The 14,748-nt window shown below is 34.6% G+C and overlaps 2 protein-coding genes across 2 annotated transcripts; both read right to left on the bottom strand.

The window, feature by feature from the left end:
• Positions 1-399: 399 nt before the first annotated feature.
• Positions 400-1,786, bottom strand: LOC105118561 (late embryogenesis abundant protein D-29-like). Its single transcript, XM_011016532.1, has 2 exons — positions 1,222-1,786; positions 400-1,074 (listed from the first exon to the last, which is right to left on the bottom strand). The coding sequence occupies exons 1-2, from the start codon at positions 1,604-1,606 to the stop codon at positions 530-532; spliced, it is 930 nt and encodes a 309-aa protein (XP_011014834.1). The 5' UTR covers positions 1,607-1,786; the 3' UTR covers positions 400-529.
• A 9,909-nt stretch (positions 1,787-11,695) lies between these two features.
• Positions 11,696-14,452, bottom strand: LOC105118560 (protein TRIGALACTOSYLDIACYLGLYCEROL 4, chloroplastic). The gene is made up of 5 exons (XM_011016530.1): positions 14,079-14,452; positions 13,723-13,966; positions 13,279-13,633; positions 12,517-12,854; positions 11,696-12,167 (listed from the first exon to the last, which is right to left on the bottom strand). Exons 1-5 carry the CDS (start codon positions 14,336-14,338, stop codon positions 11,970-11,972), a joined length of 1,395 nt encoding a protein of 464 aa, XP_011014832.1. The 5' UTR covers positions 14,339-14,452; the 3' UTR covers positions 11,696-11,969.
• Positions 14,453-14,748: the final 296 nt, after the last annotated feature.

The raw sequence follows: 14,748 nt of genomic DNA, 5'->3' as shown, positions 1-14,748 counted from the left end.
TTCTCTTTTTATTATTATTATTATTATTGCTGCTGCATCATCCTCCCTAGTGTGAATACCACGTAAAAATTATTATTATTATTTAATTTCACAATAAAAATATATTTTCAAAGGTATATTTTTTTAAAATAAATTTTTTAATATTACTCCTAAAATTTAAATCTATTTTAAAAAAACTATTTATTCACCCAATTGTAAGTTCAAAATAAATGTTCGGACTGATAAGTGCGCTTTAGCAATTAGTAGCAGGTCCCTTGGGTCCTCTTGTTCTTGTTACGTGGGCTTAACTTGAACAAATCCTGTTGATCAAAATGGAGTTCAAAGCCGCATAGTGCTGCAGAGTTGGGCTCGAAAGTACATTCCTCCCATGCTTAGAAGGTGTCGTTGCTTGACAGGAGATGGGAAGCGAAGGAGGATGGATCTCTTCTTATTTACAGACAAAGCTCATACATCTGAATTAAAAGCACAAAACAACATGGGATTGGAGAGATCCATAAAACTTGGTTGAAATGTAATGCACGGATGTATCTCAAAGCTCTCCATCCCTTTCTTTACCACTACTGCCTACTTTTTCCTTAATATGCTGTGACTCCTGCTTTGTAGCCTCCAGAGTTTCAGCAGCCTTTTGCTTCGCAGTCTCGTAATTCTCTTTAGCTTTCTCCTTGGCCCAGCTTACATTCTCCCCCGTCTCAGCTTCCCTTTTCTTGTCTTCTTCTGTTGCGCTCTTCTGCGTTTTTTTAGCCGCCTCCTCTTCTTCTTCTCCCTTCTCTTTTTCCATACCTGTGGCCTCTTTAGCCTTCTCTTTGGCTTCTTCGGCCTTTCGAGTTGTCTTCTCCTTTATCTGCTCTGCTTTCTCTGCTGCCTTTTCCTCTGCTTCATAGGCCTTTTCTTTTTCTGTTCCAGAGGCTTCGCTTGCCTTCTCTTTAGTTGCACCTGTTGTGGAAGCAATCGTTTCTTTCGATGCGCTTGCCATTTCGCTAACCTTCTCTATGGCTGCATTTGCCATTTCTTTAATCTTCTCTGTCACAGTATCTTTCATGTCACCTGCCCTTTCTGCACCGTATTGAGTGGCTTCTGCTCAAATTTAGCATAACACATATAAGAACCGCTAATTTGGAATGCGTGGATTAGGAAGAAAATCAAATTCCAAAAGAAATCATTTAACCAAAACTTGCATGTTCTTGCTTATAAGGGGAGTAATCAATTCACTAATTAACTAACCAGAAGCTCTGTCTTTGGCCTTCTTGGTAGTGTCAGAGGCTGTATCAGAAGCTCTCTTAGCAGTCTCCATGGCATCATCCTGCTTTCGCCCAGCGGTTTCAGAGATTTTCTCCTTGGCCCATTCGGCCCATGACTCGGTGGATTCTTTGGCTTCTTTACCATCCTCTTCTGCCTTCTCCTGTGCTTCTTTTGCTTTCTCTTCTGTCTTACCTCTTGCTTCTTTCAATCCATCCGTCATCACTTCAAAATCTTGGCTTTCTTCTGTTGTGGTTGAAGAACGATCGGCACCAGAGCAGCTACAACTGATGGCAAACATCATCACCAGTATCCCCGCCACAAACAAAACCGAGAGCCGACAAGTACCATTCTTGGAAGGCATGATCATCAAGAAAGATACTACTCACAACAGTACAGTACTTAATTTATCCTCTCTTTTATTAGGTATAACAAAACAACACACTATAGCAATTAGCAAGCAACGAGGAAGATCTTAAAAATAAAAGCAAGCAGCGAGGAAGGGAAGTGATGAAAACTGAAAAATGAGCACGATTGCAAGTGGAAGTAGAAGTAGGGGTTGGGGGGTTTTTAAGGGACAAGTTGAAGAGCTTCTTGATCAGATGACAGACGCCATGCAACGTGGAAACTCAAGAATATGCCAAGTGTTTATGTGATTGACATGTGTCCTTCTCAGTGTACCACGAGTCAGCTTCTTAATGAAAGGCTACCCTTTTGAAATTTTTTTGACTCTTGTTCTCATCCGAGACACCAATCCAATCTACCGACGGATAAATTGGAGGGGGGAGTGTCATTACCGACTCGGTTCTGGACACGTCTGGCTGCTGCCAACTTGAGAATTTAAATCCATGCTTAAAACTGTCAAAGGCATAGTAATAACTTAAAATATCTAGGTTTAGCAGAATACTCGCTTATATAACATCGATTTGAGTTACTTATAGGCTAAATAATTTTGGGTTGAGATATGTGCTGATCTGAAATTTATATAAGTTTGATAAATTAACAAGTTTAATATTTTTAAATTTAATTATATGTTGAACTAAGTATATATAGGTCTGACGAGCTTTTAGATCCAATATTTTTAAGTTCAGCCACGTGCAGAGTCTAAATAAATTTCGATTTGACAAGTTTTGAGGCTCAACATTATTGAATTCAGTTACATACTGAGCCAAATAACACATGAGCTTGACTAGCTATCATATCCAATATCGTTGGGTTTAGCTACTCGCTAAACCTAAATAAACATAGGCTCGACGAGCTGTCAGATCCAATATCTTTGGCTTTAGCTATGCTATAAGCTCAAGTATATGTGGACCTAGTAAGCTGGTAGACCCAGTATTTTTAGGTTTAGCTACGTGCTGAGCTCAAATAGATATGAGTCTGGCCAGTTGTCAAACCCAATATTCTTGGATTTAGCTACGTGTTGAACCTAAGTATATATAGGTCCAACAAGCCTATAGACCCAGCATGTTTAGGTTTAGTTGTGTGTTGAACCCAAATAGATATGAGTCTGACAAGTTGACAGACCCAATATTAATGGGTTAAAATTTTACAACTATAAAAGGGGAAATATTTTGTTCTCATGGTATTGCCTTCACACACATGCAACTTTAAAAATTTTGTTTGCTCAACAAGGATTTAAAATATGATAAGAAAGATTGCGAAAGAGATTGGAAGGCTGATAACCAAAAGTTATTTGAAGCATTTTGTCAAGGGGCACACCCATATTGAACAAGATAGAGAAAAGCTCAACCAACCGACCTAAATCATACCTAAGATCATCATCATTTTAAAGGGTACCTCAGCTAGAGGAGATACTTTTAATGGAAAAAAAAGTATAAAAAATAGGTCTTGACAATGAATCATCATCGAAACCCATGTCACGAGCCTATCATTTTCACTCTAGAAGATGAAAAAGGGGTGACTTACCTCTATAAGGATGCACTAGTAATTTCCATGATTATGGCCAATCATCAAGTCCATAAGATGTTGATAGATAATGAGAATTCACTTAACATCTTTTCCAAATATGTGATGTTTTAGATAGTGATAAATCCGACAAGGATGACTTATGTAAATACCTCTTTGATTGGGATTAAAGGGTTATGAGTGTGAATGAACGGTGCCTTAAAGATCTAAGTTACAATTAACATTTACCTTAAGTGCTTTAACTTTCAACAAAACTTTATAGTGATATTTATGGCTTTGGCATACAATGTCATAATAGTAAGGCTTCTTTTGTATAAGATCAATGTAGTAATAAACACACGATATTTGGTTTTGAAATTTTCTATTAAGAATAGCGCAGCTATCGTGAGATGAAACTAAAGGGCCTCTATGTATTGTGCCTCTGTATATCTAAAAGGCAAAAAGTCTTTGTTTTGGGACTAATAAAGATCTTTAAAGGAAAGGATAAAGGTTAGAATTAAGGCCGTAGAAGAGTTAAAAAAAAGTATCTTTAGGGTAAGAGGAGAAGGTTGTCACTAAGATATACTTCATTTGAGAACTAACTTAATAACAATTCTCTCCTTGCCATAAAGCTAATTTTTCTTTCAGCACTTCAAATATGCTAGAGATCAGCCTAGAAATAGCTGTTCATAGACTTTTAGCTAATCCAGTTTTCCCTCTCGTTCGATAAAAGAAGAGAAACTTCAAATGAAAAAGATAATAGATAATAAATTTAAAAATTGATAAATTGTTAGTTGTTGGGTTCATTTATAAGGTTATGTATCCAGATTCGCTAACTAATATGGTTATGGTGAAAAAAAGCACTGAAAAGTGGAGGATGCGTGTGGATTTCACTAATCTAAACAAAGCATCCAAATGATAGTTTTCCTTTCCCAAAGATTGATAAATTAGTGGACTTTATAGTTGACTTTGAATTTTTAAGTTTTATGGATGTTAATTCAAGGTGTTGTTACTTATTTTTAACCCTATAATAAATCAAGAAAAGAAAAGAAGAATAGAAAAATAAAATCTAAAATACTAAAGGATATACATAAAGAAAGCTTAGAAGATTATCAAAGTTGATGGTTAAAGACCAAAATAACAAGTGGAAAATTTAGAAGACTAACATGTATAAAATTGGCAAAATTAACTATCCAATTTTGATTGAGAAATGATTAATTTGGTGAAAAAGTTTTAATTTTGGGTAAAGAAATATAAATTTGAACAGGTAAGGACTAGTGAGAATTTTAAAAGGCTTAATTAATTTTATTGAGGACTTAATTGCAAGTAAATTTGATATTTGAAGTCAATTTAGACTTTAATTGAAAGAAATTAAAGTCTAGAGATTAATTTGCATTTTTAAAGAGTTAATTTCATCAAATCAGGAGCTTAATTACATAAATATTAAAGTTTGATGGGTAATTGGGGATTTGATTGAAAAAATTTGAAATCAATAATCAAACTGGAAAAAAACTTGTGATTATAGGGATTGAAATTGACTAAATTAAATTCAAGAAAATTAAAAATTTGATGATAAATTAAGGGTCCAAATGCATAAATCGAAAACCATTCATCGAGATAAAAATGACGCTAAACTTTACGGTTAATGATTGGGTTTGGTAGGACATCAAATTAAGCATTTGAGGGGCAATTATAGATGCAATTAAAAACAATTAGAAGAATAGAATGATCTTAATAACATTTCCATCCTATTTTCTCCGATGATCTTAACATCTTATCCCTGACTAGCCTTACTACGTTGACAGATTCTAGGCAAGTTGAGTTGGCATTTTTAAACAAATAGATTTGAAAATACTTGCCTCCAAATCAAATAAGGTTAAATCCTAATAAAAGATGTACATCTTTTCTACCAACTTCAGGTAGTCTTTAATAATAATGATATCAAAGTTGCTCCGATAAAACCTTGAAAGTGGGTAACTTAACCATCGAAGGATGTGATACCTATTTTGCAAAACCACTAATCTTTGTCATGCTTACATTTTAAGCCTTCGCAATAGGTTTTTATCAAATATTAGTTATGTTTCTCTTAATATCAAAAGGCTAGAAACAAGCTCTTTGGTCGCCAAGTTTTGGAAAGCCATCAAAATCTCTAAAACTGAGTTTGTTGTAAAACCATCATTTTAAAACCAACATAGGTATAAAGCTTATGGTTGTAAAGTGTATCCAAAACTCTCTCATTTTAATTAGATGGACAAGTTTTGATGAAGGAGGATTGATCTTTGATTGAATCCTAGCTTGAAATCCTATAAACACCCCTAGAAAATCAAGGTAGTATAATACAAAAAGAAGAGAGAAAGAAGATAAAGAAATATAGGATAAGGAAATTCTAAGTGTGAAGGTTTAAGAGCTTAACATAAAGATTTTCTCAACTTCTAGAGAAACTAACAAACTTGGAAAAGAAAGGAAAGCAACCATTGTTAGAGCATGGAAGGTTTAAAAAAACTCTTCTAATCTAGCAGGTGATGTCCATGAGGCACACCTTTGGCTCTTCATTGCATGTTTCATTGGTGTTTTGAATTTATTTTTGGTGATACATTGTATTAATCTTGCATTTTTATTAATTTATATAATGTTTTTTTTTGTTTAATTTTGATTTTAGTTGTTTGTTACTATTTATTGGATGTTTAGGAAATGCTTTTATGTTTATTTTTTCTAAAATAAAATGGTTTTTGTATTATATTAAATGTGATAGTAGGTGTTTGCTGATTTTGTTTTTGTTAATTAATTTATTTTCTTGGTTTCTAAGCTTGTTTTGAATACCAAGTTATCTTGAAAGTTAGTTTTGAATTGAAATTTAATGTTATTGTTAGTTATCATTGGGATTGCAGTTATGAAGGTGGAATCTAATAAATGATTTTGATGATTTCATGTTTTTTTATTCGACTATGTTTAGTGTTAATAATGTGGGTTGTAAAGATAAAAAAACAATGTGTTTAAAGGCCTGTAAAGCTGTTTCTGACGTTTAACAATGTTTTGGATTTTTTAGGTTAATAAACAGTTTTCTTCGTGTTCATGAGAAGAACATTGTCTTAGTTCAATGATTTGGAATAATTTTGGTTTATTTCTTTACACTAAACACTTTATAATATTTGACTAGTTAATAATTTAAGATTTATTGGCATCAATAACAAACTTCTAATGGGTTTAAATCCTCGGATTTTGGTTTAGAACTAAAACTTATTTATATCAAATTATGATGTTTATTTGATAATCAAAGAAAATGGATGGTAGATTATTAATCCTTGTATGATTCAAACCATGTTTATGGCCTTGTTTTGATCATATCTAGTTTAGTTGGAGAGTCAATTGTTAGAATTGGTATGAACATTCTTCGTATTCTTCATTTTACTTTCACCTTCTAGGATAAGTGAATCTTATTAGGGCACCTACATGGACTATTTCCATAAAGATTTATTTATGCATACGAGCCCCTAATAAATTCAAGATGTTAGTTTTGTTCAAGAGCGTAAATCTTTGTTCAGAGTCATAGACAGATCATCGGTTAGGAACTCATTAACATCTTTAAACCATATTCAGACCACACAATGCAAGTTACCTGAGTTAAGGTCTATTAGGGGTCCTAATATATTCTCTAGCTATAATTAGTCCATTACCTTAAAATTTCTGATAAGATCAATCTATTTGGGTCTCCTAATGACCTTGCACCAAACAACTAAGTGTCGACTCCCTGACTCTAACGTCCTACCATATTGCATGCTCACATATGACATATGGTACTATTAAATCCTTATTGATCTAAAAGATGAGAAAAACACTTCTTTGATTATTAAAGGAATAACTTTGTGCCATAAAGCAGTGGCATTTGGCTTGAAAAATATAGGGGTTACTTATTAATATATGATCAACAAAGTGTTCAAGCACCAAATTAGAAGGATTATAGAAGGTTATTTGGAAGACATGCCAGTGAAAACCATGACTTTTGAATAAAATCTAAATGACTTAAAAGAGTTTTTTTTTTTAATTTTGGGAAGATGTTAGATGAAGTTGAATTCCTTAAGAGTGTTTTCTCCATCAAAGAAGGATAATTCTTTGGTTTCCTAGAAAACTAGACCCAACATCCTTGGATTCATCTACATGCTAAGACTAAGAGGATGTGATTCTCGCAAACTGTTAGACTCGATATCATTAGGTTCAGCTACATGTTAAACCCAAGTAGACATAGGTGTAACGAGTTACCAGAACCAATGTTTTTTAGTTTAGTCATGTGTGGAGCCTAATCAGCTGTGAGTCTAACAAGTTGACAAACCTAACATCCTTAGATTCAACCACATATTAAAGCCTAAATGGACATTGGTCTAAATAGTTGTCAGACCTAATATCTTTAGGTTTAACTATATGTTAAGCTCAAATGGACATGAGCTTGATGAGTTACTAGACCAAATATTTTTTTGTTTAATTATATGTTAAACTTAAGTGGACATGGATCTGACAAACTACCCAACTTAATACCCCTAGGCCCAACTATATGCCAAACATAAATGGATATGGGTCTAGGATCACTATTAGACCTATCGACCATGACCTTGGTTTCTTAGTAAATAATTCATTAGATACAACATTTCTGGGTTCACCTACATGCTAAGACCAAGAGGACGTACTTTTGGCAAGCTACCATACCCAATGTCATTTGGCTCAACTATATGCCAAGCCTAAGTGGACGTGGGTATAATGAGTGATTAGTACTTAAAAGTGCATTTTTATCATGGTTTTATATCATCATTTTGCACTTGAAGTATCAATAACTCCTTAACTAAAATATGTTTTATAAGAATGTATCTAATAATATAAGATACCTATAAATTGTGGTAAATGTCTATTTTTAATGCAGGCCTATCACATAAATGAAAGGATTGATTGATGACTTGAAGAACTTAAATTGCAAGGATAAAGAGATGGCCAAACTTAGAAAAGAGATGTCGGTGCAATCCAAACCGGAACACTGTTCGGTAAATGGGTCATATCTGGAGCTATATATCTCAGATTTAGGTCAAATTTATATGGATGGAAAGGTAAGACATAGGCCTACAACTTTCATATGGAGCCCAAGATCTAAAAAGGCCATTATCAAGTCCAAATTGTAGCAACAACAAAGAAGCCCGAATCTGTCTTCCAGCCCGAGCACTGTTCGGTATTTTGGCCATATCTGGAGTTCTAGAAGTCCAAATGAGCTGAAATTTTTACACAAGAAAGCTGAGACAATTGCCTACAACTTTCATGTTTGCAACTGGCTCCAGTTTTGACGTTATCAATGACGTTTTGGGCAGACAAGAGAAGATAAGGATTGTCACCAAGTCAAAAGTTGGTCACCCACTTATCAATTAGTCATCAAATCAATAGTTCCCATTTTTGGCCTATAAAAGGAGGCATTTGCCATGCATTTAGGCATCTTGATTTCCAGATCAAGATCATGCTCTTCCTTTCTCTCTTTGTATTTTTTATGCTTTGTTTTCATTAATATTAAGTTTATGCCTTTCATTTCCTTTCCTTTACTTAGTTAACTTTTATGTTCTTATTTTGTTTATCTATTTTGCTTTCTTTCATTATGTCTAGCTAAGTTAATTATGTCAAGGTGAAAAGGTTACACTAATGGTGTAAGAATAAGTATAATGTAAACTTAATATGGACTTTAATGTTTGATACTAACATGTTTTATATTTGCTATCTTGTTCACTCTTTAATACTTTGCTTGTTAAATGACTAATCTTGATTTATGTTGTATAACACTTGGTACAACAAATGCTTGGCACTTTCATAGCCCATAATGTATGGTATAACCGACACCTGAGCTATGAAAGGAACTTGATTTGTTGTTAACATAAGTTATAATCATGAATGCTTGACGAGATTTACAAGTATTAGCATTAATTGAATAAGATATTGTTGTTGTTATTGTTGTTTTATAATTGTTGTTTATAATTTTTACAATTAACCTCCCTGTGGTTCGACCCCGGTCTTGCCGGGTTATTTATTACTTCGACACTCCTACACTTGGGAGAAGACATCAATCTTTTAGTCGTGTCAATGAGCTTTCAAACCTAATGTTTTTAGGTTTAATCAAGTGTGGAGGCCAAGCAATTGTGGGTCTAATGAGTTGTCAAACCTAACATACCTGGATTCAATCACGTGCCAAGTCTAAACACGAGTGTGGAAAGCTATCAGATTCAGTGTTCTTGGATTCAACTATATGCTAAGCTCAAATAAATATGAGCCTGGTAACCTACCGAACTAAATATTATTGTTGAGTCTAAATAAATACGAGTCTAGCGAACTACTAGATTAGATGTTCTTAGGTTTAAAGGGGCACCATTACCACTTTCCTTGTCTCATTTTCTCTTCGGTTATTTCAATTGTTTTTATTATAATATATACTATTATTTGTTTAGGTTTCACTAAAATCATGAAAGTAAAAATAATTTTATATAAATTTTTTAGTGAGTTTAATAGATCCCATTAATTAATTGAAGATTATGTTAAAAAAAAAAACAAGTATTTTTTTAAACTTTAAAAAAACTTCTTAAAGAGTTTAATAGATCCCATTAATTAATTGAAAATTATGTTAAAAAAACAATTATTTTTTAAATTTTTTTAAAAAACTTCTTTCATGATCGGATTTATTGCATTGTCGCAAACCTCCAAACATAGCATTATTTAGCCTGTTTTTAATAATTTTACAACACACTTCTTTTATTTTATTTTTCACAATTGTGATCAAAATTATAGGATTTGTATGAAAACCTAATCAAAATTATGGTAAAATATTATATATTTTATTTTAAAACAGTTATTTAAAATTTATATAATTAATTTTCTTTTAAATCTAGATTGTAATTACTTGTGTAGAATATATTCTATTTCTAAAACTCATTGGTAGCAGGTTATACTTAATTTCTAAAATTTAAATCGTAATCATGCAATGAGAGAAGCGGCAAATCATTTTATTGGAACCCACCATCTCTCTGCTTCTGTCAATTCATCACGCAACGATGGGATGGAAAATCCGGTGAAGATAGGTTGGTTTCTTTGTTGGGATCCCAAATTGGGCATGCTGTTCTTAAATATCTCCTTTTGAGTTCTTTGATCATAATCGTAAATACTGGTCTTTAAAAAGGACTCTTCACTCTTATAGTCCAGGGAGCTCTACTCCTGCAAGAAGTCGAAGGCTCAGGTTTCATGTACAAGACAAGTGCGGAAAAACATTGTAAATCATAGTATTTCTTAGAAATCTGCATCATGAAGTCAGCTTTTATATGTTTGAGTGTAGTTATCAGGACTTTGCCATTTGAATGCTGCTCAGTTTTTTGGAGGTCAGTATGAGCTAGTTCTTGGATATGGCTTCTGAAAATTGACAAGCCATATTCTGCCGATCACCTTTACAGGTTGCTTTGCTGCTCCAAATTGGAAAGGAAGCAATTCCTCCTGATATTGTCCAAAGATTCCGCTAAATACACATTATCTGCCCCACCTCACCTCACGGGCTGTCTTGTAGCCGTTAGGTGTAACGAAGAGCATCTGCGGCTTCCTTCAGGTTGCCCTACAACCAGTCTTGGTAGGCATCACAGAATAAGATTCAAGACTTGTTTGTTACCAAAACACCTGCAAGGGGAAGAGAAGGAAATGAAAATTGTTCAATTCTAAAGATTAATGCAATTCTACTTTGTTGTTGGAAAATTAGTGAAGATTTGTGCTGATTTTAGCCATTTGATCATCTAATTCTGTTATTCAAAACAGCTCTTTAAGTGCTTGTTTCTAAAAAAGTTTACTTAGGTATTGCAAATCAGACATCATGTAAGCTAAGACTGAACCATATTTTACTGAGTTCTGAAGAACTTGATGCACCATGGACATCATGGAAGTTGGAACCATGGCTTATCTCTGATGTTGAAAAAGGCCCGTTTCAAGCTTCCTAGTAAAATCTCAAAACAATATTTCACAAACTATGCTTGTGCAGTTTCTCCATTGCCATACAGTTTACTGGATTAGGCAGTTATATATCTTGTCAAACACCCATGTATTCTGATTATGTAAATTTTTGTAGTAGATCAAATGAGAAACCGTGCAATTCTCCATTAATAGGTTTCAAGAATGCATCCTCGCTTCTGTGGAACACCAGTCACCCGCCCCTGAAGAGAATCTATGGTTTACTGCTGCGTGATTCTCCATGTAGCAGGTCATAGTGCTCTAGCCATTGGACATCACAATCATTATTTCACTGGAAAGGGTAATCTTGCAGACCATCTTTTAGTTAAATGTGAAGCATTACTTGCTTACAATCATTATTTCCCTGGAAAGGGTAATCTTGCAGACCTTTTAGTTAAATGTGAAGCATTACTTGCCGCATGTGTCTTATCTGTGTAAATACAGAATTTCGTTTCATGTTTGGCCAGAGAGGAAAGGAAGTGCTGAGCTTCCACTAATCCATTCAAGTCCTACAGACCTTACATACTGATCTTCCATTAAAACCTTAACCATAGAAGGCTCCAAGGAGACAAAAAAGTATTCTATTCATTCTGGAAAGTATTGTCTTGAATAAAAAAGCAGAATTTACAACTTTCATTGAGTTGGATTACTCAACAATAAACATGAGTCAATGAAGTCATCTTCATAACTTTGATAAATGGTGGCAAAAGTTTACAACAGGAACTGCCTTCTTAAATGAACCAAGTAACACAAGGAGAAAAACTGAATTTCCAGGCATTCAGCAGAAAATACTGGAAATATAGCATCCTTGGGTGGCACAGAGATGGTTAGGTTTCAAAAAAGCGAAGTTCTACCATGAACTCCCGATGCTTCGGTGAATACCAAGCAACAGCCTTTGCTGAACCAAGGACATGCAAAGCATACTCAATGGCAAATACTGGATCATCCACACACATATGCCAATCTTTGTTCTTCCAATCAATCTCAACTCCAGAATCAACTCTAAAACTGAAAGGTCCAGCTATCTGCAACCAATGTGGAAAGATATTAGTTCCACGAAAGAGGTTAGGAGTGCATGAAGGAAGAGGAAAATGAGAAACAAGAAGATATTTTCTCGCTAATATTTAAAAAACAGTTGACCAGCAGCATGCAAGTGTTGACATTAACTTGTTAGACTGTAGTACATGCTCAATGCTTCTACAGGAAACATACAACTAAAAGAAGTTCCTATTAAAAACAGTGACCTTAATGCAAATCTTGACATAACAAAGAATGTACTTGATTTAACTTGGCTTTTGTTACCTTCAGTTTCATCTGCTAATAGTATGCCAACGTATTTTGGAAAAGACAGACATGCTAAAAGCTAAGACCTACCTGCTGCTGAAAAGAAACAGTTGCCTTGGGGCAAATTGCCTGAACTGTTTCCATGGTTGGCTGTTGAGAATTACAAAAGTCTTGTGCTAATCTGGCGGCACCTGAAAGAAATTTGGAACCAGAAGGGAAATCCAGGCGTGCATGGAATCGAGTAAGATCTAATAATAGTCTTTGGAAGTTTCCGTGCTGAGCAGTAAATGAAACAGATGAAAATGCATCAACTAATAAGGTGGATTTTACAGCAGGAGCACGAAGACAGAGGCCTTCAAACTGCTGAGATTCATGTACCACTTGTGGCCGAACTGAATTATCCCCAAAACAGGCCATCACAGCAGCACCTGTATACGATCAAATATCAGTAAGAGATGCAGATAAATGATTTGCATCTGAAATGGCAGATAGGAAACGAAACTATGAAGCAATAACTGCTAAAACCCTACAACAACTTCCATAGCATGTTTGTCCAAGGCCCCAACCAAAGATAGGGCTTTAGCTTCATTACTAGATATGTGCAGAACTCATATTTACATCTGCAGTAAGCCTCTTACCTTCATAATGATGCAAATGCAGGTCATTCCAGCAAGCAAGAACCTTCATAATGATGCAAATGCAGGTCATTTTCGTTATGTATATTTAAGGAAACAATTGTTTGAATAGAGAAAATGAGAAAGCGCCTATAATTTACAGGGATGCCCCCATGCCACTCATCCAGTCTGGTTCATAATTAGCATACAGAAAATAAGTTAAGAACTTGCAATTTACCAATGACCCCTGAAGCTGAAATGTGAGGATTGGAGAGAAAAATATCAAAGGGCTGCACCATCTTCAACTTCTGAGCATTGCTTCTCCAAATCTCGATGTTTTTCTTTAAGGAAAAAGCACTTTTCAAAGAGATGCCAGGAAGTAATGTAGCAGGAACCTCAACGGTCTCATCACCTCCAAGCTGCATAGGCTGACCGGCACTATGATGCATACAGAAATGATAACTAGCACCAGAGTCAGAAGAAAGAGACGCCAGATCAATGGCCATGGAGAAAGGCACATCCCAATAATTACCGGCCTTGTCAATGTAAAGTCCAGGCCAAACTGCCTCCACATTTAAATCGTGATTCGGGAACTGCAAACACATGAAAATAACACTCAAAATTGCAGAAAGTGAAAAGCATAGTGGCAAAAATTAAATAAAACAAACAAACAAACACATGCCTTATGATGAAAGATTGCTTTCTTACGAGGTTTCTTATTGTTATCATCACCATAAAAATCCAAGCTCAAGAGAAGGGTATCACAAGGACTTAACAAGAGCTCTGAACAAAATCCAAGTGCATATAAGGACTTATCCTCAAGATGTTTCCTAATGTTCTCTAGGCGTGAAGATTGCAAAGCTCCATTCTTTTTAAAAGAAGAGACAAACTTCTGCAAATTGAATTGAGCTAGTAATGTAGCAAACCTGCATGTTTTTTTAAACGTTTTGACCTCAAAAACATCACAACCAAACATCTACTTTAATCATCAACAAGAACAAAAAAGATGGAATCTTTTCTGGGGTAGTGAAATTATACCAGTTTTGAGTGAAAGGAAGAGCGAGAACACGTTGGAGAGAGAATCCATGGGAGGAAGCACAATAAGAAGGGATGAAAGGGGCAAACATAAAACGCTGAAAGAAGTCAATCTGCTTGGGTCTTGATAGTCTTGTACCTCTTGAAACACCCAATGGAAGTGGTTCTCCTGGCACTGCCCGTCCTTCTCCTTCAAGGGTTCTGGGAGTGGACCTGTCCAGATCCCAAAACCCTCCATCCATTGCCCATCTTAGCTTGTTCATTGCCTTTCTCTGATTTTTGTGTGTCCTACCTTCCACAGCTGGGGGATTTCTGTTGTCACTGCTTCAACTCTTTTTACAACTGTGATTTTTTCCATCTTTAAAGACCACAGTGATTGTTTAACCGCTACAAGTCTTCCCATGGACGACATGTCGCTTTTAATACCCATGGCTAAAACTCATTTTCAAAGTTTTGGAATAGGGAAGCAGTGGTGGTGAAGAGTATTTCTTGCTTAAAAATATATTTAAATAAAATTATTTATTTTGTAAAAATTATTTTTGATATTAATATATTAAAAATATATAAAAAAATTTATTTTAAATAAAAAATTAAATTTAAAAAAATATAGATTGCACCTCATTTCCATATATACTCTTGATGAGTTCCAGATATAGGATACAAGTTAAGAGGA

Source organism: Populus euphratica, unplaced genomic scaffold (assembly GCF_000495115.2).
Source record: "Populus euphratica unplaced genomic scaffold, PopEup_1.0 scaffold2027.1, whole genome shotgun sequence".
NCBI classification, from domain to species: domain Eukaryota; kingdom Viridiplantae; phylum Streptophyta; class Magnoliopsida; order Malpighiales; family Salicaceae; genus Populus; species Populus euphratica.
This window is presented reverse-complemented; position numbering and strand designations above follow the sequence as displayed.